The sequence below is a fragment of the Puccinia triticina genome, chromosome 16A, assembly GCF_026914185.1.
Source record: "Puccinia triticina chromosome 16A, complete sequence".
Taxonomy (NCBI): Eukaryota; Fungi; Basidiomycota; class Pucciniomycetes; order Pucciniales; family Pucciniaceae; genus Puccinia; species Puccinia triticina.
The window spans coordinates 2448197-2463034 of record NC_070573.1 but is presented as its reverse complement, the minus strand read 5'-3'; the positions used below and the strand labels follow the sequence as shown (position 1 = coordinate 2463034).

At 49.7% G+C, this 14838-nt stretch overlaps 1 protein-coding gene across 1 annotated transcript; it reads right to left on the bottom strand.

The window, feature by feature from the left end:
• Positions 1 to 1235: 1235 nt before the first annotated feature.
• On the bottom strand, positions 1236 to 7824 carry PtA15_16A243 (uncharacterized protein; the record flags this gene model as incomplete). Its single annotated transcript, XM_053163915.1, has 8 exons — positions 1236 to 2084; positions 2159 to 2696; positions 2762 to 2958; positions 3073 to 4186; positions 4427 to 4988; positions 5104 to 5361; positions 5638 to 5690; positions 7811 to 7824. The coding sequence occupies 8 exons, from the start codon at positions 7822 to 7824 to the stop codon at positions 1236 to 1238; spliced, it is 3585 nt and encodes a 1194-aa protein (XP_053027892.1).
• Positions 7825 to 14838: the final 7014 nt, after the last annotated feature.

Below are 14838 nucleotides of genomic sequence, written 5' to 3'. Positions count from 1 at the left end.
AATGTTCTTGCTGGGGTTCAAGTTCAAACCATGCGCTATAAACTCCAGTAAAGTGTGAAGAGGCTTGGCAAATGGAGTTGGAACTGGACTGCTGGTGGTTGCGCTGCACTACTTGGATAGACACCGAGATCACTCAACGATCTCCCTCCGCAAGCTCCAAACAGTGCACGCTGCTCCCCCGTTTTCGTCAAGCGCGACGGGTCAATCGAGGAACGAAACATGGCTTATTGAGCGTTCTGACTATCCCGTCTTCTACACCTCAAAGCTACACCTCAAAGCGTGTCGATGAAGTATGAGAACCAAGAAAAATCTGCTTTCTTGAGGAAAGAGGGGGGGTGGAATGGGGAGGAGTTGCTGTGTGTCCTTTGAAGATGAGTTGTGCGAGATGATGGTGAGCTCTAGAAGACAGCGCCGACGCCGAAGAGAGACAAGAAAGGAGCTGCGAACGACGCTCGAGAGGCCAATGTCAGTGTGGAAAGCTCGGATCACAAGAAATGAACAGCCCTGCGGTTGCAGGAGGGAGAAGAACGATCTAGTCCGGAAACCTATCGAGAAGAGAGGGGGTGAATCGATGGTTCGAAGAATGGATCCGAGAAGATAGGAGGAGACTTCGATCTCTGACTGTGGCCAGGCGTGGCCGCACTGCGTGTCCGGCCAGGTGTGGCTCGCCCAGACCGAGCCGGAAAATGATGCTAACTCCATGCACGAAGACACAGGGTGAATCCAACCAGGGTTTTGTTTTTTTTTTCAGAAAAGAAAATATTTATGTCAAGAAGAAGAGAGTGAAAAAAGAACAAGAAAACAAGGCACATTGAAGCGTATTTCAAGAAGGGGAAAGGGCAGGGAGAGACAGTCGGGCCGCTCGAGGGCACCGACGACGATCAACAACAAGTTTATGTATGTATATGTATGTATATATATATATATGTGTGTGTGTGTGTGTATGTTTTTTTCAAGAGATGGGCATCTCCAAGGATAAAAAATAAAAATAAAGGAAATTCGTTTCCGAATGCTACATTGTTAGAGAAGCCATCCACTCGTTCTGTGTTCCCAAAAAGAAAAGCAAGAAAAAGGAAGCCAAAAAAAAGTGTTCTATCCGAAAAGAACGTAAGCAAGCAGGAGTTACACACACATACACACACTAAAGTTATCGTCGTCAGATCATCATCGTCATACTTTCTACATGTACAATCGTAGTGTTGTTGATTTCAAGGGAGGTTGTTGGTGTGATGTTTTTATAAAGGTTGGGACGAGTGAGGGCGTCCCAAGGAGTCCACAGGAGGATTCCCATTGACGTATCCGTCGACCATGACGAAGTTAGTGGATCCAGGGCCGCCGATACTAGACCGACGGGAGGCGGCGGAGCCGTTAGACGCAGGCGTCTGTCGACCGGTGGCACCGTGGGGCGGGTTGTTGGAGGATGACTCGGACGAGACGGGTCTCGAGTTACCGCCGGCGGAGACGGAGAACCGTGGGCGGGGGACGATCCCGGCCATCGCCGAGGGCTGGAAGCCGTACACGCCGCTGTGGCTTTGACTCGGCTGATGGTGGCCGGTGCCCGCGCTTCTGACCGGGGCGGCGGGAGAATACGTGGCAGCCTGGAACGAGCTCGACCAGGGCCCTGCACTCGCCGGATGCCGATCGCCAAGCCCGGCCGAGGGACTGGATTGCGGATTGTGCATCATCGCCGGACTGAACGGGTTGAAGCCAGGCTGGTAGGCCGAATGCGGCTGGCCTCCAAATGAGAACGGATGCTGGGATGGCGGGCCGGCTTCTCGGCAGTTCACCATCCCAGTCGATGACGGTTGGTAGCTGTTGCCCAGTCCTCCGGTACTGAAGCCGTACGCGGAAGAGCTGGGAGACGTGGGGTCCATCTGATTGCTATCTGCCGTGGTTGCAGTCGTCGGACAGTGCGAACTAGCTGAGTATGCCATGATCGAAGTGAGTGGGGACCGCATCAGTGAACTTCCTCGGTAAGGAGACCCGGTTCTAGGGATCGTGCGGCCGATCGTGTCAGGGGGGCTAGATACATATCCACCTTGGGGATGGAATGGACTTTGGAGAAGATTGGAGGCTGCATCGGTCTGTGAGGGAGGAAAAGAATAAAACACAGGTGTTAATGAAGATCAGCAGACAGAAGGAGAATCGTCGAGCTCACCTGATGATACAGCTGATGAGGAGTCACTGGCGTTGACGGTGAGCATGAATTGGTAGGAAGATGGGTATTGTTGAGATCCGCGTTGCCAGAAACCTGGACCTTCAGCCCTTGTTGCTTCATTTTGGTAGGCTTGGGAGCGCGTTTGACACTGATTCGCCCAGACTTGGGTGACTTTATTGGCGTTGAAGGGGGCTGTTGGAAGCCTCCCTCGGCAGCTTGCATCATCGTATCCCCATCGCCATCCTCGGTAAAAGTGGATGTATGTTCCGGTCCGAAGCTGCCAAGGGGTTGGACGTGAACCTCGTCTGCCTCATCGTCGGACATGTAAAGCATCCTACTTGGAGAGGATCCGATGATCTCATCAAGCGTTGGTGAGCGTGGATCGCCACCCAGACTGTCTCGCCGACTGCCCTTCAAAGATCTGATGCTACCAATGCTTGATCTTGAACTTCCACTGGCACGTTTGCGATCGCGAGCCCTTGAGGTGGATAGTTCAGCTTCAAGGTCAACAGTCCAATAGGAACCTTTGCCCGGGTCCCTGTAAGATAGGTATCAAAGGTAAGCTATCCATCTACAGGCAGTCATTAGAACGACGTGACTAACAGAATGTGTCGAGGCTGCTTTACGAAGCAGCGGTTGAGACTCAGATTGTGTCGGATCGAGTTCATCCAACCTTTTCCAGCGGTACGATAATACGGGAATCGGTCCATAATTGTCTCGTACAGCTCTTGCAAGGTCAGTTTTCCGTGGGGGCTACCCAAGATGGCGTACCGAATGAGAACAACGTAAGGATAGCCGGGCTAAAACAACAAACATTAGTCAGGTCAGTGCTGCGTTTGAGACAAAAACTACGCCGGGCCATGTAGATGGTATTCCGCAGCGGCCATAATCAAGGCGGGAAGAAGACAACCGACCTTGCCGTTGGGGCCATCAGGGCCATCCTTCAGATTCGCCAAGTCTGGCCTCATCCCGATGGGGATCGGATTGATTGCTGAGTTAGACGGGCCGACGAGACCGCTGGTGAGGTCGGCCAGATCGGAGTTGGGCAGCTCGCACTTGGGACGATTGCTAGCAGAGTTGCCGAAGCTGAACGACGCACTTCCGGTGAATCCAGGGGTGAGAGGTGGATGATGTGTGTGGAGAGAGTGCAAGGGTTTTTGGTCAGAGGGGTCTGTCTGGCTTGGTGGCTCCAGTTGACCAGCTTGGTCCATTTGACTGGTATGCTCCATGTGGCCGGTTTGCTTCATGTGATTGGCGTGCTCCATGTGACTGGTGTTCTCGGTTTGATGGGTATGCTCCAACTGATTAGTGTTATCTCTACTATTAGGCTTGCAATGATCTCTACCAAGGGCTTCGAACGAGTGAGTTGATGATTCCTTAGTCGTGAAAGTGTTCGGGGCGGAGATGTGACTGAGAAGGCCCATGGCGGTTGCAGCCGTACCAAAGCTAGGGCTACCGACATCAGAGAGGCCGATGGCGGAGCGGTTAAAAGACTCGCATCCTCGCGATGTGCTGGTGGCCGTCGATTGTGAGCGGTGCCGGTTGGAGGCAGATAGGAGTGACGAGCTGGATGGGCAGCCAGGCTGTGAAGAGATGCTCAGGCGATGTCTAGTGGGCGTAGAAGCAGCTGTCAACGAGCATCGGGGCTGGGTTTGCGGTTGATAAAAGTTCTGCGACTGTGAAGATGAGGAGGGGCCGGGGGAGGATGGGGGATGATTAGGATGGGGGCCGGCTACGAATGGGTTTACAAACATGCTACTGCGTCCATCGGGCTTGCTGTGACTCCGACGATGGTGAGCTAGGAAGGGGGAAGGGTGGTAGCCAGCGGTTGGGTCAAGTCCGACGGTTGAATGTGGGGTATGTTCAAATGAGGAAACACAATCAGGCCGATAGGATGGCTGGGTTAGGTCGATCGAAGAGCTTGAATGTCCTTGTTGCGATTGAAACGAAGCAGGCAGGTTTTGGGATGGGGGGGCTGTTGAGTATTGGAGGGGTAGCCGAGCATAAGAAGAATGGAGAGTCGTGGAGCTGGCGTGCAAAGGGTTGGGCGGAGTAGGATTTGATCGGGCGGGTGCGGCGGTGGGGGTGGGGGTGGGGGTAGTGGTGGGAATGGAAGAGGCGATGATCGGTGAGCTGGCATAAAGGTTCGTATGTCTTTCGTTTATCGTATCTTGCTGTGATTCTGCAGCAGGCTCAGCAGCAGCAGCAGCAGCATTCGTCAGGGTGGATGATGATGAGGCAGGTTGAAAATCGGCGAGGGAGGTGGACGCTCGTTCCAGCCGAGAGTCGGCGCCGACGGTACTCAATTGCTGATGGGCATGGTTGCCGATCTCGCGGGGATCGTGGCCGCGAAGGGCGTCTGGCGGGAGGGCCTCTGCTGGCTGGGGGGCCTGAGGGCGGGGCTGATCGAGATTGACTGGCTCGACGGGCGAAGGGGGATGGTCGGCCGAGTGGATGGTCATATCACTCACTTTGCGGATCTCCGGGCGGACACCGAGAGCCCCGGCGAGTTCACCGAAGCCGTACCCAGCGGTGAGCGAGGGAGGGGGGAAGTGGGCGCGCGAGAGGGAAGGGTGGCGCTGATGATGGGTGGTATTCTGATGGCTGGGGGGATGAACAAGGTTGGTGCTGCTGCTGCTGGGGGGAGGGTGGCTGCTGCTGAGGCCTGCGAGAGAGTGCTCGGGAGACTGGCGAGTGAACTGGGGGAAGCTCTGGGCGGAGATTGCGGGCGAGTGGAGGTGGAGATCGGCCACGCTTAGCAGGCGGAGGGGCGGACTGAGTGGGGTGTTGTCAAGCGAGGAGACGGTGGATGATGCGGGTGAGAGATCACCTGGGGAGGGCGGGGACAGATTGGGGGCGCCAAGAGTGGCCGACAGCGTGGGCCGGGCAGAGGCGGCCGTGGGCGGGGGCCGGCTGGGCTGGGTGGGGGTGGGGTGGGGGCTGGCAGCGGACTGCTGGGTCAGGGCATTGGGCGCAAGCAAGGGAGACAGACGCGAGGCCAGCAGGGTCGGGGGAGGCTCCAAGCCGAGGCTGGCGGAGAGGGGAGGCTGAATGGAATCCAGCGTTGGCGGGACTGGGCGCAGTGGCAGTGGGTGCGGGTGACAAAGGCAGACGAGAAGAAGACGGAGGCACGCGAAGGAAGCTTTCGCGGTGAGGTGAGGTGACGATATCTACCGGGACCAGGCGAGCGTGACTAGCTTGAGCTGGATGGTGCCAGTGGTGTCAGGCGGTTTGTTTGTCCAGCGTCTCTTCACTTGCTGTTGTAGTATCTTGTATATTATATATATAATGTGTTTGTCTGTTGTTGTTTTGTTTTTTTTCTTTCTTTCTTTCTTTTGTTTCGTCTTTCCTTACTGCAATTTTTTTCGGGGTGGTTCAGATTAACACGTCAACGTCAACGGGTGTAGAGAGAGAGTCGCGAAGGAGGTCGTTATGAACTGGGGGAGGGGGGATCTTTAGTCGACGCAGCGTGCATTCACCATGGACGGGCGAGTGCTGAGCGGGGGAGATCGTGCAAGCTTTGGTTCGGTGGCTGTGGAGACAGAACGAACAGCAAGCATCAGTGGACTCCAATCAATTGAAAATAATGCTTTTGGATGGTGTTGAGGCAGATGGCGAAGCACAGAGGCAGGCGAGTGGGGGAGGGGGGTGTACAGGCTACGTGTAATGGGACTAGGACAGTATTCAGCACGCTAGTCGACGGGCGCGCCGAGAGGGCATCCGCCAGAGAGCCGGGCGAAAACTTGTAGCGTGTTGTTTTGGCCGGGATGACGGGCGAAGAGAGAGGAAGATGGGCGATGGGTCAAATCAACGGGACTGTACAGGAACAGTCACTGGACAACAAAAGCGCCGGAGGGCAGCTTGGGGAACACTCCACGCTGGAGTGGGCACAAGCAGCTGGCTGTCTGCCGATCAGAGGAGAAAGGGTCGGCTGGCCGATGGCCCGGCTGAGGGGGGGAGGGTCGAGCCGAGCGGACAACACAGGAGGCCTGGTGTGCTTGGATCACGAGATCTCAAGAGGATATAAGACTCTGAAGATGGATGCGACGACTACTGGTGCGACTAGGCCGACACCCATGGTCGGGCAGGGGGGGCAAGAGGGGGATACTGGGATGTATATCTATATGGATGGCAGGATAGTTACCGATTTGCTGGCCTGTATGATATGCGGAACAAGAGGTTTTGGCCTCCCGAGGTGCTCGGATGGCTCTGCGAGGTGAGCTGAGCAGGCTCGTTCGTCGGTTCGCTTGAGTTCAGGCTGCTGCTGCTGGAGGAGAGCTATAAGGTGCTCATCGATCCTGGGCCAGTGGGCGTGGACAGGCTGTCGTTGGGCTCGTTAGAAGTCGTCAACCCAAACAAATAAATATAAATAAATGTGTATCGACTGGAGAAGTCACCGAAGAGCTCAAAGACGCGGATAGGCTCGCGGTGCAAAGCGACTGATAAACATTTCGGCTGTCGATATTGGGACACAGGACGCGTTGGCCGGGAGGAGTCCGACTCAGAGGAAAGACTGCGACTGCGAGGGAGGAAGAACACCTCCTCGCTTAGAAACATGTGAGTGGGTAAGCAGGCTGAGGCTGAAAAACTCCAGAGTTTCCAGGGCTTTGTTTGTCCCACTTTGTCCCTCCCACCGGGCTCAGCCAGCTCCCGCCCCCCGCAGAAGTTCCATGTTGTATCGTGCAATCTGCCACTTGCATCATCTCACCACAACTTGTATGTAGACATCCCCCTCCAGCCGTTGGCTTGGCCGCTCACAGTACCTGAAAAACCCTTGCGCTCAATTCCTGCATCCGAACCGAAAGGTGATACCGACCAAGGAGCAATTATTCAGGGCAAAACACAAACATGCATACAATCTCAGAACAGCGAGAAGTCTAGACAGGCGCGATCCACACCATTAAGCTTTTTCTCGACGCGTCAGAGGAGGGGGGGGGAGAGCAAGATCCCAGCTAGATGAGATCATCCGACTTGGCCATCTGGACAAAGACCACGGCAACGGCTGCAGCGGCGGCCACTCAGCCGACAGCCACAGGCTTCACCCAACGCCCCTCCTCTGCACCGATTAAACCTCGGCTGGAAGCTTCGTGCTTTTTGCCCTTGCCAAGCGAGCCTAAACCGTCGCAGCAGAAAAAAAAAAAAAAAAAAAAAACCTCCGTCCACATCCCCATATCCAGTATGTAGGGCATCTTGTAAGGCTCTGGAGGAGGAGGAGGAGGAGGAGAGAAAAATTAAAGTACACCCTGAGAAAAGTGTTTGTCCATCCTTGTTTGGTCCCAAAGAGACAAGACGGCGATTGCGGCCATTGACAGGATCGAGTATGGAGCAGAGTTACATCTTTTATAGATCGAAGCTTGCCGAGCTATCCCCCCGCCGCTGGCCGGTTATCTCTCAAAGACATGGCTTTTCCCTTGTTGTTTGTATCTATCAAGTCTGCCCAAATCGCGATCTGTCTTGGTCCCCTTTGATGGCTCCAAAACACACAGTGCACACCCCGTGTCCTCCTCCCTCCTGAGTGCACATCGTCCTCCTTTATAAACGAGCCTTGAAAATCTCATAATCTTATAAATCTCTTCGCCCACCATCGGTGCACGACCTCCTTTAAATATGTAATTATGCATGTAGTGCCGCCGCCCACGACGCGTGTCTAACGCGTCCATGGCCATTGAGCGGCGCCGCCGACACCCTCCTTCCGGCTCGACACGCTTACAATCTACGTATGTACCTTCTAAAAGAACGCGAAGATCTGCGCGTCGACCGCCGGCCATCCTAGCAAAATAGGCTGGTGCGCACTGGCTGCCAGCCCATCTCTTTCATCCACTTCCCGACCCATGATTCCTTGCAGGATATTGGGCCGCTTGGGGAAACACAGGCTTGCCTTGAGAGAGTTAATTTGCTGTAATTATTTTCAAAAAGCTAGAAATCCTCACGTTTCTTCTTCTGTCATTAATCCAATACATGAACACAACGGCTGTAGGATCAGTTGTGTAAGCCAGGCTGCATGTACTCCAGCTTTCAAGCCTTGATCTGCTGAGAGGAAGTGTAATTATAGAGCAACCAATTCTTAACACAAGTCTCCATAGCATGTAGGTAGCTCTTAATGCATTCAGCTTGATCAAAGACCACAGCTTTCATTGCTCATTACTGTATCTGAATCACACCCTGTTCTCAAGCTGTGTCCTTTAGAATTAAAATCAGCCTCCTGTACCTGCAAAGAATTTTTTCATTTATTCTGGATCTGGTTCTGTTTCAATTCACCTTGCCAAATAGAAAGGCACTATCACTTCATCATTCAAAAAGCCGCTTTTCTAGCTTGACTAGTGGCCAGGAGATTATTTTTGGGATCATGTACAAGTTCTGAAAGTTACTTTTTCTTTTCACTGAATTCACGTGCAACAGCAAAAAAACATGCAAAAAAAACACTGTAACAAAATCAGAAATGTCTAGGAGTAGTACCTATCAAGGGTTTTCTACAACAAATCCCCATGGTCCTTATTTCCTGCCATATTACCAACCATAAGAACCATTCACATCAACACTGATTGTAATATCACAAGAGATGGGTTCTCAGCTTTAGATCTTGGAAAATTGCCTTTGTGATGGTAATGACCAGTTACATCTGAATGATAGATACAAGCATTGCGCAGCTGGACATACACTCCTGATAAGATGCTACAAGTCAAGTACTAAATGGCCTTAGGATAAAACACTACTTGCTTCAAGCTGTAATTACCAAGAATGGAAAAACAATCCCAGTTGATAATCAAATTCAGAAAAATGGTACAATTGTGATAGACTTGAGGGTAAGGGAAATAATTAAAATAGAGAGACTACCAAGCTTAAGGGAACATGTGAGAATTTAGAGATTGCACAATAATCTAGGACTAAGGATAAGAATTTGCTGAGAACCAGACATTAGGGATGCAGAAGATGAGATATTTTAATCATTGGGAATGTACTGTCAATTAATATGCAAAATTAGGGTGATAAAATGTCAGTTTGAGGAGCAAAAACCCAAGCAATGCCATCCAAACACCAGTGCAAGACCTTGAAATCATTAGCTGCCATCAGACTCTTCCTGATTGTTCTCCTGTCCATCCTCCTAGCCATCAATCATTTTTTTTTCTCATTTCAATTGAATGCCTCCTTAATGTAACCAGAATTTACCTCTACATTGTGAGTATCATGACCTGGCTAGAGCTGCATGTCATCACAGCTCATAAATTTGATGTAATGATGAGTCATCATAGAAAACATTGACTTCCAATTTTTGATCCATTGAAAAGCATGGGCAATCACTTGATTTTCACCCTGTGGATCTTTTTTACTTGCTAACAATGAGTCCCAATAGACCTCCAGGATAGGCACAATTTGTCTGTCCAGGTCACTTTTAAAATGGGCTGTTGCCTGTAAAACACTTTTGATTCCATGCAATGGAGAGCTGCTTGTATCCTCAAATATAAATACATATTTAATTCTCACACAGAGGGAAACTCATTGCGCACAGGAATTCATGTTGACTCAATGTCACGTGATGTTGGCCCCCCCTTGGTGTGCGCCACCAGCTCCCCCCAAAAATCTATCTGCACACAGGGGTGCCGTGCGGTCACAGGTGGCCGGGTTGAGACACTGATCCGGCCATCTGGAGGAGTCAATCCCCTCAATTACTGGCACCAACCGGTCATCCAGAGGCCACATCCCTCTTGATGACCAGAATAGACCGGTAATCAAGAGGATACATCTCTCTCAATGACAAGAATAGACCGGTCATTGAGAGGATACATCTCTCTCAATGACCGGTGTAAGACTCAAAAGTGGTAATGAGAACCTTTTTCTGAATGGTGAAGGGGATTATGGAGGTGCAAACTCTGCCCTTCTGGCTATCAGCTAAGACCCACCAAGCTAGGCTTGGCAAGCTTTTTATTCAAGTGATAGGAGTGGTTGGCTCAAGATGAGTTTGTTTGATTGACACAGTATAATGGTTAGATTTCCACTATATGAGGGTTTGTAGGGTATGTGAGAATTGAGAGTGATTTCAGTGGTTATTTGCAAATATAAGGGTTGTATTGTGGTAAGGGTAGGTGTGAGGGTGGTATGTAAATAACTGGTGAGTACTGAACTGAGGAGAAGAGAACTGGGTAGAGGAGGAGCTCCTTTTATAGACAAATGTGAGATATTTTAGCTCCCCCTCTGAGGGGGGCTCCTAGGTTAGGGTTTCAGCTATTCTAGACAGGGGGTATGAGGCATTTTAGCTGGTGGCAGTAGTTACAATGTAAAAATGATGTCATAACATGTCAGGGGTACATAAAGGATGTCAGAAGGCTGCATTGGTGCTGCATGAAAGTGACAGGAAGTGACAGTAGGCTGCATGAAGTGTCATAAATATGCAGTGAGTGCGTAAATGAAGTCTGAGGCTGCAGACCCAGTGTAAGATGATGTCATAGTATGGAAATAGAAGAGTAGTTGATACTATGTAATAAATGTAGTCTGACAGGGAGATGTATGTTTTTATCATGTGATATGTATAAGCATAATTCTTTGATCCTTGACTGAGGCTGGTGAAAGGCTGGTGGCTGGGTGTGTTGAACATGTGATAGGTGTTTGGTGGGGTCCAAAGAGGTGTAACTTCCAATCCAGCGGGGCTTGAGTGACACCTCTTGTGGTGAATAAGGGTGAAATTGGCCTTAGAATCCATTCCTGGGGTCTATTTGGGGGGATCTTGAGGCCTAGTATGGGTAATTATATGTGTGAGAAAGAAATTTTGATTTTTCACATTTCCGTATACCACACTGGCATTCCGGTCATCAAGAGGACACATCCCTCTCAATGACTGGTATAGAACCGTCTGTAAGGTCTTCACCCTTACTGAAGCTAGAACACACATACACAATTACACTGTAGGATTCTCTATAAAGCTTGTAGTACTTGACTTATCTTCTCTTCTTCTCAAGCTGGTCTTCTACCTAGGTTTTTCCTTCTTCTTGTTTCTCCTTGACAAACTCACAATACTTGCCTTTGGCCCCTTTTCTCTCCGACCCATCTAGTGAGGGTTCCCAGAACCCTTACACGGTCATCAAGAGGATACATTCCTCTCAATTACCTGAATAGACTGGTCATTGGGAGGTTACATCCCTGCCAATGAACAGGGTAGACTGGTCATTGAGATTGATGACAGACCAGTCATCAAGAGGGTGTTTCATCCAGAGCATCACCCTCTCAATGATGATGTGCCATCTTGAAGGGCACACTCTTGATGACCGGTTTGTACTGGTCATTGAGAGGAATGTGTCCTCTCATCCCTCTTGATGACCAGTCTTGGGAGGGATGTAGCCTCTTGATTACTGGTCTATTCCATTCATCGAGAGGGGTGTAGCCTCTTGATGACCGGGATGGCAGTCATTGAGAGAGATGTATCCTCTCAATGACCGGTCTACTGCGGTCATTGGGAGGGACGTAACCTCCCAATGAATGGTCTATTCCGGTCATCAAGAGGGATGTAGCCTCTCAATGACTGGTCTTCCAGTTATCAAGAAGGATGTAGCCTCTCAATGACCATTCTATTCTGGTCATCAAGAGGGATGTAGCCTCTTGATGACCGGTCTATTCCAGTCATTGAGAGGGACGTTGTGGTGGCCCCTCTTGTGGCCAGCTAGTCAGTATCATCACCGCTGCCAGGATCCTCAAGACCTCATCATCAAGGCATCAAGAACCCAAACCTCAAGATTCCTTTCCATCACCTTCTCATCTTCAACTCCTCCTCCTTCAAGATCTCTTCCCCCTCCCTCATTTTTCCTTCCTTCCACCTTTCCATTCCCACTCCTTCTCAGTCCCCCATTCTTCTTCAGCTTTCTTGGTCCTAACACAGCGGCTGCTGTGGTTTTATTCCCTTCGTTGTTTCTGGTTTCTTTCCCTTGCTGTTTGGTTTGTCTGTCTTGAGTGTTTTCTGTCTCTTCTTTTCCTTTCTTCCTTTCTTCTCTCTGGATCTTTTCTTTCTGCCTCATCACACTGTGCTTTCCTTTGTTTTCTTTCCTTGTGTTGTTTTCTTTTCTCCTGCTTCTCTTGTTGTTGTGAGTGTGTGCGCGTGTAGCGCGCGGAGGATGTGATGAAATGTATGTGACATGTCACCCGGAGTCCAAGTTTAGCTCAAACTTGGATGATGGGTGGCCATGGCATTCTAATCCCCAGAATACGGACCATCAAGAGTTTATAGATCATATCTTCAGAGTTCAAACTTTTGGGCTCTGCCCGCCAATCACCTTTCATCCAGAGTTTCAGATCCCTTCTTTCCTCGTCCTTAAGATCACATCTTGCAACCTCTCAAAACAAACAACCGCTGCCGAGGATCCAACACCCCAGCAAACATCTCAAAACCACCCCCACAACCACAAAGCTATCCCAGATCCCCTCTTTCCAGCGCTCATCTTCACGGACCACCAACCTTGAGGGCAGCCTAAACAGCAAACATCCCCTCAACTGACTGCCACCGCCTAGCACGGACAGGAGTCCCTCAACGTAGCCTCTTGACGACTGGTCTATTCCGGTCATTGAGAGGGATGTAGCCTCTTGATGACCGTTCTATGAGGGATGTGTCTTCTTGATGACTGGAATGCCGGTCATTGAGAGAGATGTAGCCTCTTGATGAAAGGTCTATGCCGGTCATTGAGAGGGATGCATCCTCTTGATGACCGGAATGCCAGTCATTGAGAGAGATGTATCCTCTATATGACCAGAGTAGACCGGTCATTGGCAGGGATGTAACCTCTTGATGACCAGAGTAGACCGGTCATTGGCAGGGATGTAACCTCCTGATGACCAGTCTATTCCGATCATCAAGAGGAATGTAGCCTCTCAATGAGTGGTCTGCACCGGTCATCCAGGGGGATGTGTCCTCTCAAAGACCGGTCTACTCTGGTCATCAGCAGGGATGTAAACTCCTGCTGAACGGTCTATTACAGTCATCAAGGGGATTTTGGATGGTCGTAGTGTCTCAGCCTGGCCACCTGTCACTGCACAGCACCCCCTGTGTGTGGATAGTTTTTTGGGGCAAGCTGGTGGCGCGCAGGGAGGGGGGCCCAAGGTCACATGACATTGAGTCAACAGAAATTCCTGTGCACAACAAGTTTCCCTCGGTGCGCAAAGTAAGGCTTTGTTTGGAGCCAATATAAATATAGGTGATATAATCATTGGTTAATTCAATGAAAACTACAAAATTCAACATAAAGCCTCCAAATATTTTTTCTAGGCAACCTAAAATACTGGTCTCTTCAATTATGAAGTCAGATTCAACTGATTCAGCCATATTCAGTACTGTAGTACCATTATATTGCTTTTGACCAAAACAAAGCAATATAATGGTATTATGGTGCTGAAGATGGCTGATTCAGTTAAATCTGACTTCATAGTTGATGAGACCAGTACTGTAGGTTTCCTACAAAAAAAAATTGGATTCTTTATGTTGAGTTTTGTATTTTTTATTGAATTTACAAATGATCATGTCACCTATATTTATATTGGCTCCAAACGGGGCCTAAATTGGTATGAATATATTGTCACCATTACACTTTGTTTCTTTGATCAAATCCAACAATTGATCCTCATGTATCTCTAGCTGGGGCGGGTAAACATTAACAATAAAGACTGACTGTGTTTTAGTTTCAAAAGTTTGAGGAAGTATGTGCATCTTAACTTGATGATTGGAATTGCAGCTTGGAAGGACTTGATTCTTATTTATTTCACTCTGTATAAAGAGATGTTTCATTCTGTTGGGCTAATTTGTGTTAACCGGACCCAGTACCCACCATCTACAAACCTTCCAGAATTTCCAAAGGAGCTCCTCAGTTTTTGGTTGGGCCAAACTAATCCTCATCTCTGGTAAGCTGATGCTCAGCTTTGGCTTTCATATGATGCCCAGCTTTGGCTTGCAGCTCATTTTCAGCTTTGGATTGCAGCTCATTCTCATCTTTGGTGCCCAGCTCATGCTCAGCTTTGGTGCCTGGCTCATGCTCAGCTTTGAAACAGTCCTTGAACCACTGATTCTCAGCTTTAAACCAGTATTGGCTCAGTTTAAACTGAAATTTTGACTAGAATTGGACCAGCTATTTCTCAGCTTTGGAACAGTATTGGCACATCTGATGCTCCATTTTGGATCAACCTTGACCCAGCTGATGCTCAGCTTCAGACCACTCCTGTACCAGCTGATTCTCAGTTTTGGACCAGCCTTGGCTCAGCAGATGCACAAATTTTTAATAGTCTTGTAAAACCTGATGCTTAGCTTTGGAACAGACTTGGCTCAGCCAATGCTCAGATTTGGACCAGTACTGACTCAGCTGATGCTCAGCTTTGGAAAATTATTGGATGAGCTGATGTTAAGCTTTGAGACAGTCTTTTCCCAGCTGATTTCAAGCTCTGGAACAGCCTTAGCCAAGCTGATTCTCAACTTTGGTCCATTTTTGGCTCAGCTAATTCTCAGATTTGGAATATTCTTGGTCCAGATGATGCTTGACTTTATATCAGGCTTTGACCAGCCAATGCTCAGCTTTGGCCCAGGCTCAAACAATGCTCACTGCTCAGATTTGGCTGAGAATCAGTTTTTCCTGGGACAAATCAGCTGACTTTACCACATTCAGTGCTCTGGTGCAGTCCTGAAAGCTCTACATGTGCTAGTGGAACTGACTTGGGAG